This window comes from Sus scrofa, chromosome 1, assembly GCF_054392235.1.
Source record: "Sus scrofa isolate SSC_HxYL_T2T_F1_AM1 chromosome 1, Sscrofa_HxYL_maternal_Yorkshire_Landrace_v2.0, whole genome shotgun sequence".
NCBI classification, from domain to species: domain Eukaryota; kingdom Metazoa; phylum Chordata; class Mammalia; order Artiodactyla; family Suidae; genus Sus; species Sus scrofa.
Window position 1 is genome coordinate 278,318,262 of NC_139383.1, and position 12,082 is coordinate 278,330,343.

The window sequence follows — 12,082 nt, forward strand, 5'->3', positions numbered from 1 at the left end:
GACCTCAGTCTGGACTGTTTAGGTTCATAAAATCCCTGCAATTGGAGGATGAGCCCAGGAGACCCCTGGGTGACCTCCTGTCTCCCCCATACCAGTGCCACCTTCCTCCTCCATGTTCCCAGAGCCCAGGACAAGGGTTCTGTCCTGACAGCCCCATTCCTGGATGAAGACCGCTTTGTCTAGAATCCTACCCTTAACCCCCCTGAGCTTTAACTAGATCAAAATTAAAATGTATATATGTCTTGCTCTCACAGGAGAAATTATTTCATAAGACCAGTGAGCCTCCTCTTCTGCCTGGATCTCTTTCCTCATTCTCCCGCCTTCCACTGGGGCTCAAGCCCCATCCCTCCTCCATCACTCCGAGCTGTCCTTTCTGTCTTTACTCTGTCCTTCCTGTCTGACTGTCCACCCCTGCCCTTGCTTTGCCTCTCGCCTCTTGCCATCTGTCTGGATGCATCTCTGCTGTGGTCCCCTGGCCTGACTGTGCCTCATGCACATCTGTACGTTTCTCTCCTGGCCTCTGTCTCCCCATCCTTGCTTATGTGCAGTGTCCAGCAATGGGTCTGGGACCTCTAGCTGAGAGAACCCCTCTGTAGCAGGGCAGCCCCAGGGCCTCCCAGCCAGACTCTTTCCTATTCTAGGAGGCTCCTCCCTGCTCCCCTGGGTCCTCAGGGCCCCTCTGCTCAGCCCAGGGGGGCAGGAACCCTTGGGGCCACACGGGCAGGGTGGCCGTCTGCTGCCCTGAGGACCCAGGCTGCAGCGGCTTCCCTTAATGAGTGTGCCTTTAGTGACACATTCATTATTCCTCTTCGGTCGCTTCGAGTCAAAACTGATTAGTTACACTTACCGCTGCAAAGATGTAATGATTTTATTGTTTATCTTCAATTTATTTTGATTAACATCTCCGTTCTCTTCATTGCAAGTGCAATTAGGTGCAATCTAGCAGCGACTACTTTAATTTTGTTGAAATTAAGATGAATAAGTGACGGCTTATGGTGCTTTGTTTAACAAATAAATCATAGTTAAGAGGAGTGTATTAGTAATAAATGAAAAAAGACAGCTTAATTAAAATGCATGGAGCCAGCCTCTTGATGTACATCCAAAATCCAAATCTGAATTCCAAAAATCAGAGGGCGCTGAGGTGATCAGAAGATGACAGAAGGTGTGGTCTGCTTTGAAGTCTGCTGCGCAGAGAAGGGCCAGAGGCACATCAATGACCTTTGTGAGCCTGTCACACCTTGTCAGCCAAGACCTCCAGGAACCCAGTTAGACACCAGACTTGGGGAGTTCCCGTCATGGTGCAGTGGTTACCGAACCCGACTAGGAACCATGAGGTTGCGGGTTCGATCCCTGGCCTTGCTCAGTGGGTTAGGGGTCCGGCGTTGCCGTGGGCTGTGGTGTAGGTTGCAGATGTAGCTCGGATCCCGTGTTGCTGTGGCTGTGGCGTAGGCTGGCGGCTACAGCTCTGATTCAACCCCTAGCCTGGGAACCACCATATGCCGCGGGTTCGGCCCTTGAAAAGGCAAAAAGACAAAAAAAAAAGAAAAAAGAAAAAAGACCAAAAAAAAAGAAACCAGACTTGGGAGGACACAGGAAGAAAGGTCTCATTTCCCACCCCACCCCCGCCCCATCCCCATCCCAGGAGGGATCAGCTGCCAGGCCCATACCCTGAATTCTCTCCGGGAACTCACTGTGGGCAGGAGTCAGGCTCCCCCTCCAACCACACCTCCCCATGCCAGGTTCCCTTGAGAGGTGGGGGAGCCCAAGCCCAGCCCCAGAAACCCAGAGCAAGGCTCTCAGTGAGATCTCCTCCCCGCTGGGCTGACAGGGACTTCCCCATCTCTTGATTTGGAAACAAAGTGCAAAAAGTCAGCCCTGGAAAGTTTCCCGTGTGAAGTTTAAAAGCGCCAGCGCTGAAGAGGCCGGCTTTGAAGCAGCTCGCCGGGGCCCCTCGGCAGGCTCCTGCGAGTCAGAGGGCCGGCTTGCCTCAGATCCGCCGCATCCAGCCTCTCCTGGGCTGGGAAATGGGAATTGTTTTTAAGCTGAAAAATTACTCAGAGAGCTCACTCCATTGCCACCGCTCTTCTTTTGTTCTCAGTCATCTCCTTCCTCTTTTTAGTGAATAGGAACGAGCAGACCTGGGTTCAAATCCAGATGCTGGCTCTGACTAGCTATGTGACCTAGGGCCAGTGACTTAACCTCTCTGGACCCCAGTGCTTATGCAGAAAAGGGAAAGCAATGGTGCCTCTGAGGCAGGGTTGCTGTACAGGTCAGTCAAGATAACTGCACAAAAGTCCCCAGCACCTGCCTGGTCCAGGGAGGAGCTCAGTAAGCTTTAGCCCCCTCCCCCTCCATAGACCCATAGACCCTTCTGTTTCTTCCCAGATCCTTTTTTTTTTTTTTGTATTTTCCAGGGCCACACCCGTGGCATATGAAGGTTCCCAGGCTAGGGTCCAATTGGAGCGGTAGCTGCTGGCCTATGCCAGAGCCACAGCAGAACCAGATCTGAGCCACATCTGTGACCTACACCACAGCTCATGGCAATGCCGGATCCTCAACCCACTGAGCAAGGCCAGGGATCGAACCCGCAACCTCATGGTTCCTAGTCAGATTCTTTAACCACTGAGCCATGATGGGAATTCCTTCATAGATCTTCACAGACAATTCTCCTCACCCTATCTCCTGGCTCAATGAGCTCCCATGTATCCTCAGTTCTTTTGCACTTAAACTTCACTTTTCTTTTTCATCCTCTCAATACATGTTATTGAGTGCCCGCATTGTGCCAGGCACTGTGCCACATCCTGAAGAGGGTATAAGACAAGCAGATCAGGATGAGCCTGCCCTCAAAGAGCTTCCAGTCCCACACCCCAAGTCCCTTTCACAGTGGGCAATACAGTCCTGTGGGTTCAAAAGTGTTTTCCCCATGAAACGGGCACTTTGGGAAGAGAGGGGCAATGCCCAGCACAGAGCCTGACACACAGCAGGCACTCAATGGCTCCTGACAGTTTTGTGGGGCTGCCTGTAAGGGCACAGAGAGGCACCAAGCCTGGGTGTCAAGAGCCTGGGTGGCACAGATGTCAAGACAGGCAATGACACTGCTGGACAGTGCTGGGACAGAGCAGAGGACAAGAGATGACAACTCCCAAGACAGACGAGGGGCAGAACTGAATCTGGCTTCCTCCCAGTCAAGAAAGGAGACTCTGGACTCATGGGACCTCCAGGTACTGAGAGGCGCGTCTTTAGCCTGTAAGCCCCACCCTCTCTGTGCCTGGCCCCGCCCACCTCTCCAGCGTCATCCCCTCCTTCCTTCTGCTCCAGCTATACCGGCCTTCCTTCTAGCTACGCTCCCTCTTGCAGCTCAGCACCCCCAACATATACGGGTCACTCTTACAGGAACACTCTCCTTTAACCGCCCCTTCCCACTTCCTGCCAATTGCAAGGCTGGCCCTACCCCTGACTTCAGGTCTCACCTTCAGAAAGCCCTTCTCGAGCCCCCAGCCTAGGTTGGTTCCCCTGGATGTTTGGTCTCACCTGTACTCTCAACTCCATCATGGCACTTGTGCAACTGTCATGAAATAATTATGGAATGGCTGTTCATAGTCTGTCTTCCCAGCTATACTGCAAATTGCGAGAAGGCAGAAACCACACCTGCCTATGAGTCGCTGTACCCTCTGTGTAATCCTCATTACATATTTGCTGAATAAAAGCTAGACAGAATGAATACCCTTCTCTAGGCACACTGATGCGTACCATGGATGATCCCAACCACAATCCTAAAAGGGAGCTGGTTATTGCTCCTATTTTACAGATGAGGAAACTGAAACTTCAAGAGATGTGACTTGCCCAAGGCCACACACTAAGTGGACTTGAACCCACATCTGCCTGACTCTGAAGCCTTGCTCCATCCAGGAAACATCTTTGAAGCTTAAAAGCTTTCCATGTGGGTATGTGTGTGGGTGTAGGCAGGGAGGAATGGGCTTTCTCCTGCTTGGTGTCAGTGAAGGAGGAACCAGCAGCTGGCAGGACCTGAGATGTCAGATCCAGCTCTGGGTTCTGCCCTGTGGACACTGGCAGGCACCACAGTTGCTTCTCAGGAGGGGTTTTCAGGACAGAAGAACCACCCTGGACTTTCCTTGCGGAACTGGACTTTCGCACTTGTCCCGTCCCAGGAGGCTGGTGACAGAGGTTTTGTGGGGCACATTTGGCACCTGGTGAGCCTTGGTCGCCAAGCACCCGCCGCAGTGGCTGCTGCACTTGAGTAAGTATGAACTCGAAGAGGGGGAACCGGAGGCCACGAGCACCTCCCGCATGCCCTCCCCGCGGCGCCCCTCCCAACCACATCACCAAGAGCGGCTTATTAACTCCTTTCAGACACGGAAGCTGCAGCTGGGAGGGAGGAAGTGACTTGTCCGAGGTCTCAGAGCAGAGAAATGGATGAAGTTGGATTGGGGCAGGGGCTGCTGTTCCAAGGAGGAAACGAGGGAGGGATAAATAGTCCTCCAGAGCAAGGGAGCAAGGGGTGGAGAGTGAGGGGAGGTCGAAGGAAAGAAAAAAGGGAGTGGGAGAAAATGGTGAGGAGAGAGGGTAAGAGAGTCAGCAGCACGGATGCAAAGAGAGAATACGAGAGGCGCAGTGAGCAAGAGAGCTGGGGACATCGGGAGGGACCGAGAGAGGAGGGGAGACCGAGAAACGCGTTCGAGACCAAGAGATGGAGAGAGACCGGGGGAGGCGGCCAGAGACCGACAGACTGAACAGCCAGACCTAGTGACAGCGACGGGGGAGCGCGCAGCAGGCGGGGGCCGGCGGCGGGCGGGGGAGGAGGCCGGGATGCGGCGCCGCGCGGCCCCCGCCCCCGCCCCCGCCCGGGCCGCACGCGCCCGCAGCCTAATGACCGCCGCCCAGCCCGCAACGCCGGCCGGAGCGGACCCGAGGCGGCCGGCAGCTGGCGGCGCGGGGCCGGCCGGGGAACGGCGAGCGCCTCGGCGACGGTGGCAGTGCCCCGACTCGGCGGGCCCTGACTGATTTGTCAGCCGAGGCGACGAAACCGCCCCTCCGATCCGCGCACACGGTCCTCAGCTTCCCCGGGCGCGGGGCCTCCCTCCCGCGCCTCGCTCGGCTCCCGGGCCGGTCCCGCAGGCTGGAGCTCCCCGTCCCCCGGCCCGGGCCCGGGCGCCCCTCCTCCGCCCCCCGCCCCCCGCACCTCCTCCGGCTCGGCCGGGCTCGCCCGCGGGCCCTGGGGCTGCCCGCTGCCCCCTCGCCCCCCCTGGGCACCGTGCCAGCCCCCCCAGCCCTCACCCTGCCGCTCCCCCCCAGCCCGGCGCCCCCGCCCCCCGCCCCCGGGCCCTGGCCTGGGGCCGCCCGCCGAGCCGGCCACAACCGCAGCGGAGGACTTGGAAAGGTAAGAAGGCGCCCAGGCGCCCGGAGGGGCAGGGGGCTGCGCGGGGGGCGCGTGCGGACGCGGGCGCGGCGGGCACCTGGAGCCGCCGCGGCCACGGAGCCGGATACGCGAGCCCCGCCGGGCGGGGAGGGCGCAGGGCGAGTTAGAATAGCGTTGGGAGGACCCGGTGGGAATGGGGCGAGATGGTTACCGGTTTTTCTGTCATGGGACTCCGGGGTCTCGTTCTGAGCAAAGACGTCTCTGTCCATATCTTATAGGAAATTCTCTCCCTCTCTCTCGGTTTCATCTCGGAGTCTCAAAATTTATGGGACCATTTTCCTATGTCTCTTTTGAGGAATCACCTCTTTGCCTCTTTCTCTTTCTCGGGCAGAAGGAGTCTCTTCGCGCATCCCTTTCCCCAATTAAGCACAGTCTCTTCTTGCCCCATTGAGAAGGATTTTCTCACTCCCCAGTTGAGAAGTCAATTCTCTCTGCTCACCATTTATCACTGTCTTCTTTTCTCACCCATTTTGAAGGCTAGACACCCCCCCCTTCTCTGTCATCTTTTTACCCCACTTAATTCTCAGGGTGCTGACACCATTTGAGTTTTCAACGAGGGGGTGCACCTTCTGTTTTTCTGGTGCAGGGACCAGTTATGGGGACTCCTCACCCAAAGCAGGGTACCAGCCATCCGTGCTGGCCTCCAGGCAAAGAGCAGCTGCCCAGGTGAATGGGCCATTTGTTCCCAGGGCCAAGGAGGGAAGACTTCACCCAGAAACAAAGAATTGAAACCAACTGAGACTGTTCCAGCGTCTTCCAAGGCTGAGGAACCCCAGCTTCTGGGCTGAGGGCCCACATGGAGCCTCCCTCCCCCACTCCTTTAACTTTAAAATAGTTTAATGAACACAGAGAGAGAAATCATTTTTTTTTTCCTGCGTGGTGAGCAGTCTACAAAGAGAAAGGGGAAAGAGGGAGAGAGCTTTAACTCTGATCCCCGCAATTAGTTCCCTGGGAGTGGGAGGGGGGGGCAACCTGGGAGCCTCAGTTCTTCAGATACAAAAGCATTTAGATCGCTTTAGACCGGTTAATCCTGAGTCTGGCTCGGGTCTCTTTTGTTTCCCAACTCCATTGTGGGTTTTGTGCAGTTTCTCTCTGTTCGCGTGATTGACTAGCCAATGGATGGTAATTATCCAAATGTCCCCTCTGTCCTTTGACTGACTTCTCCGTATTATGGGCAACTGTCATGCATTCTGTCATTCCATATCATATTACATGTATTATCATATGAAGTCTCCCCCCGCCCCCCCCCATATAAAGGAGGGAGCCTCAGCCCAGATGCTGCTGCTTTTAGAAGGAAGGGCCCAGCGAAATTTGTCCTGGGCACGATTTGGAATACAGTGCAGAGGACTCCAGAAATGGGAGGTTCTGCAGGTAATTTGTTTTGCTGGCTGGGGGTGGGGGGGTGGTCTCTGGGGTTGGGGTTTGAAAGACTGCTGCTGGCTTGGAGCAGGCTTGCCAGCTGGTATTCCTCTGGCTGGGTGCTTGGAGCAGTTTGGACAGATCCAGCATACTTCATGGAGAAACTTAGAACCAGCCTTTTGACCCTAGAATATCAAAAAGTCTGCAGGGCTGAGTCCTTTTTGGGATACTGGAGCTTACTGGCATATGTGCTCAGGATCAGCCTTTGAGATCCCAAAATACACCTTTTCTATGTGTGGCCCTTCCTAGGACAAACCCTTTGGACTCTTGTCCCTGTTTGCTGCCAAGGAGATTGGGGACAGAAAAGCCAGTGTGTCTATTTCAAACTCCCACTGGCTAATGTTAAAGCTCTGAGAAGGGACAAGCTTTTCCAATGGTGCTTTTGCCCAGATAAACTTAGCGCCCCTTGGTGCAATTGTGCGTGCCATCACTTAAGAGGGAGGCAGGATTTATAACAAGGAGGCTTTGCAGATGGAGACTCTGGGGTCCTCTGAATCTGTGGGCAGGACTAGCCTTTCTTCTGCTAAAATGGGAAAAAATGTTTTATTATTACAATGGATATGAAGCGCCGCCCAGATGTACAGCCTCACAGTTAATTACCTTGTTCTTCATCAAATATATGAGCAATAAATTCTCCAGGAAGGGAGGTGTGTGTGTGTGTGTGTGTGTGTGTGTGTGTGTGTGTGTAAGTAGACGGATAGATGAATGCAGGGGAAAGAGAAACTCACTCTTTTTAAGACCACAGAAAAAGACTATTTTATGGGAAGCTTTATACACTGCTGCAAGATGCTTTGAATTTTTCGATGATCAAATATACATGATCAAGCTGTGCATGTTAGGGTGTGAGGTGCACTGACGGTCAATGGCTATTGATCAGGCTGTTAAGTGTTTCTGCTCAGTTTTATAAATATAGATAGATCCCAGATGATTTAAAGAATTGGATAGTTAAGAAACTGGCATTCTACATTTCTTTGGAGAAGGGGAAATGGCTGGTCAGTTACGAAAAACACAGACCATTGTTTACTCCGCCTCCTACACACACACATACCTCAGAAAAGTGAATTTCATTTGCAGGGGTGTTTATGAATAGAGTAAAAATATTCCCAATGTTTTCTTTGGGGTCTACCCAGAACAGTCACTTTACTTGAGCATCATTCACAGTCTGGGAGTTTACTTCTCTGTCTCTGTCTCTTACACACACACACACACACACACACACACACACACACACACACACACAGAGGCAACCGAAATTTTGACCCAGATTGACATGCTGCTCAAGAGAGGGGGCGAGTGTCATTTCTGGAAATGAGGTGGAAAGTCCTTAAAACCCTTCTAGTTAGGAACAGGGTGAACTGGCCCCATGGCCTCTCCTGATTAATTTCTCACTAATCTAAAGATTTTAAGAAAGGTGTAGGGAGTATGGGGGGGGTGACGATTTAAAGATGGCCTCTAATTGGTCTGGAAAAATTCAGCCGACCCTTAGGAAACCTCCTTATTTATCTTCATTCTCACTCCATCTTCCTCTCCTCTTCTTTTTCCTGTCTTTTTCTTTCATTTTGCCTTCTAGAAATTAAAAGTAGACTTTAAAAGGAAGGGGCAAGGAGAAACAGTTGGGAAGGGGGAGGAGAGAAAGCAAACTTCTAATTTTTTATTGTGTTGCACTGGCAATTCTATTTGTAATCATCCGATTAGCTATTTTGTAGAAGGATCCTGTTCAAGAAAACCAGCCTTCACCCAGATCAGTGAAACTTAAGCAGACGGACAATTTATAGTTATTCTTTGGTTTCACATCTGAAAGAGAGAGTGTAGACTTTAGGTTTTTCTGTCTGGAAAAACCTTTTCCAGCTAAGAGCCCCTCACTGGGGGAGCTCAGGCATTCCTATTGATAAATCCTCCCTGGAATTGGGACTGAAATTGGCATCCCTCAAAAAAGTTGATTCACCTCGAACTAGATGAATCAGTCCTGATTGGGTGGACATGCCCTTTCACCTCATTGTGTCTGACCTATCACTTAATTAATCTCTCCCAGATGCAGAGCTGTTGACAATGCCAAAGATAAGCAGTATTTTGAACAAAGCAGAAAGCCTTTTAAAGAACAAGACACAGTGAGGGTTGAAGCTCTTAAAAATGTGTAAATCATCAGCATTTAGATGGAGTTTGTTATAACATAGCTGGAGCTCAGAGACGGTCCCATCCTTGCGAGAAACTTTCTGTGTTTTCTTTAACCACTGATATCTAGCTGCATTCATTTTCTGCCTCTTCTCTCTGTCTCTGGTTCCCTTCCTTCTGCCACTCCCTCTCTTTGGATTCAGGCTATCCATGGCTAGTTTTCTGAAAATTGTCTTCTGCTTCCCAGCCTTGTCCCTGGCTCTTCAGATCCTTTTGATAGTATTAGGGCTATCGAGGTGGTCAGCTTGGAAGACTTTGGGTGACAAAATATTGACTGCATTTGCTGGTACCTTATGAAGAAGGACATTTGTGCTGGAGGCACCTTGGTGACATACAGGGAATAGTTCATTAATTAAAAGACTTGCTAATTGCTGCTTGAATCACTGTACAGAGAGAATGAAATGAGTCTGTAAAAAATGACAATTTGGGGAATAATTTTTTGGCTTAAAATAATTGTATAAGCACGTCCTAGAAAATGTGTTGCTTTTACTCATGCCTCTATCGTCAACTATTCAATTGAGCTTCAATTAATGATAATATATGGTCCGGAATCCTTACTGGGCTGACTGATGGAAGAGCTTTGTTGAATTTGGTGCAGGTGGCACTGTTTAATAAGCACAGGAAAGAGTGAATAATGTAGCGCTTGCAAAGAGAAGTAAATGCAAAATAGATCGCTCTAATTATGGCAACCCCCAGAAATGGAGATGCAAGCTGAAATGGCCAGCTAGCCGGGAAATTCTAAATAGAGCTGACTGTCCCTTGCCTTTTTACATCTGAGGACGGATGGTAGCTTAAAAGTAAATTTGGATGGGCTCTTCTGACTCAACACAGGCACAAATGCAAAACCTAGGTCTGATGACCTCTCAGTGTTTGCCTTAACTGCCTAGGTGCCTTTACCAGACAGGACAATTCAGCTCTAAAATGGGGCCATCTGAACATTTCTTCCTGCAAGAGATCGGCACAAGCTCATTACTACTCCTCTTCGTGCTTTACTGCAGAGTGTCAGGAGATTTTGTTTTTGTTTTGTTTGGTTTTGTTTTGTTTGAATTTCTTTATGCCTGAGAAAATGAGTCTATTGGAAATCAAAGTGTGAATACTTAAGCAAACAGAATTTCCCATATACCTGCAAGGGCCCGGAATGATTTTCATTCATGCAAAGATAATCGATGGAACATTAGTTGTTTTAATTAATGGAAGAATAAAAATGGGGGAGGGGGCAAGAGGTTGGGCTTCAGCTGAAGCTTATGTGGGAAATGACTCGGTTCTCACCTAAGGAGACAATGCCAGCTCCCCAAATAGCAGTAGAGATTTGCTAATCAAGCCAATGGCAAGTTGGGCTGGGGTAGAGAAAGGGCTGTGCTGAAAGCACAGCGTGAGAGATGAGGGCCACGCTGAGTGTTTTCCCTTCCCTGTAACCTCACTCTTCCCCTCGGAAACGTACTGTGTCCTACATCGCCTCCTAGGAGAGGAACCTCCTTGCTTCCAAGGAGGGTGCAGTTTGTGCTAGAAGCCTAGTTAAGTTTTGTGATGATAAAACAGCATCAGCGGCTAGGAAGCCAAAAGCAACATTCTTTAACCTGGATTGAGGAAAGGCTGGGGCTAAATACTTGGGAGCTTATGAAATGGACTGAGAGGTCCTGGGTATGCTCCATATGGGGCGATCCGTACCCAGTCACCGCTCCTGTGAGTGCGCTGGGGTTCTCTGACTGGGAATTCGGGGAGAGCCAAGTCCAGCACCTTTAGCCAAACCCCCCTCTTTTTGTTCTGCAGAATTGTTTACCAAATCCACCTCCAGTCTAGTCAGCACTGGCTGGGTACCCTCCTCGATTAGTGTATGTGAAGCTCATAAAAGGTTTATGGGGAAACCTTTGCTTGGAAATAGAGTTAGGGGTACCCTGCTGTCAGAGGGGGTGGCAGAGATGCCTTTGAATGAAGAAAGACTGTAGTAGGAATTTTTCCAGTCTCAAGTGCCTGTGGATACAAGAGTTGTCGGTTGAGAGAGAGTTCATCTTCCATCTTCACTTTTTTTTCCCCCCACACAATCTTCCTGATTCTCCTCTTAGCAAAATGTGGTTCCCTATGTGAGGAAATTTATGCTGTTATTTGTGCTTCTGTCTAAGGTGCAACCAGATTAACAAAATGAGCCAAATTCTAGGGAGTGGAGCCCTTCTAGGACCGGATAAGATTCTGGGTTAGATTAAGAAGACATTACCCCCAAGGAATGGTGGTAGTTACACCAGTTGGAAAAAAAGATGACATCTTGTTGCAATATTTACTTTTCTCTTTTTCTTTTTTCTTTTCTTTCTTTCTTTCTTTCTTTTTTTTTTTTTTTTTTTTTTTTTTTGCTTCCAGGGCAATTTACGTCTTTGCATGGAAATTAGTAGGTGGGGAGATAACAATTAGCTACCTTGTATTTTGTTGCAATTGTTCTTTAAGAATAATCTGATCTGACAGATTTGCATTGTTGATGACGTGATTTAAGTAGGACCAGGATACAAACTTTTCCCCCACCCTAATCAATAATGGTAAAATCCTTTGGCTGAGATGAACAATCTGGGACCTAGAAGATTCATATTTTACCGGTTCCCTGTAATAAAATTGAACATTTTGTCACCACTTTGAGAAACACTGCCAAACACCTTAAAACACATGTCACACGCCAGCAGCCCCTCATTTCCCTCCTCCGGGAGTTTCTACATCTGGAATCATAATCACAGATAAAAACCTTGACAAAATTGCATCTGAGCACATTCCTCTCCGCAGCCTTTACTTTCTCATAACATTTAATACAATATTAATACCTGCTACCAAAAGGCAGGAGGGAGGAAAGGGCTGCCAACCTCCACGTTTCCTGATGCATCATGTTCAAACCTGAAATTCGCACTTCGTGTTTCATTTTAAGTTCAGTGCGTTTAACAGGGCCCTAGAGAGAGGGCCCTGGTTACTTCCCCAACCTGCTCAGCTGACGCTCAGGGAGGCAGTTTCGGAACTGTTCAGATTGCTGCAGGGAGAAGAGGAGGAGGAATTGGGCTCATCTCTGCCTGAGCCGGGCCA

General features: G+C 50.3%; 1 protein-coding gene across 1 annotated transcript in view; it reads left to right on the forward strand.

Moving 5' to 3' along the window:
* Positions 1 to 6,502: 6,502 nt before the first annotated feature.
* Positions 6,503 to 12,082, forward strand: part of LHX2 (LIM homeobox 2) — a 30,913-nt gene continuing 25,333 nt past the window's right edge. The window contains exon 1 of the mRNA XM_084958529.1: positions 6,503 to 6,808. Coding sequence (XP_084814655.1) covers positions 6,608 to 6,808 — 201 coding nt within the window. The 5' untranslated portion in view covers positions 6,503 to 6,607. The remainder of the gene's footprint in view (positions 6,809 to 12,082) is intronic.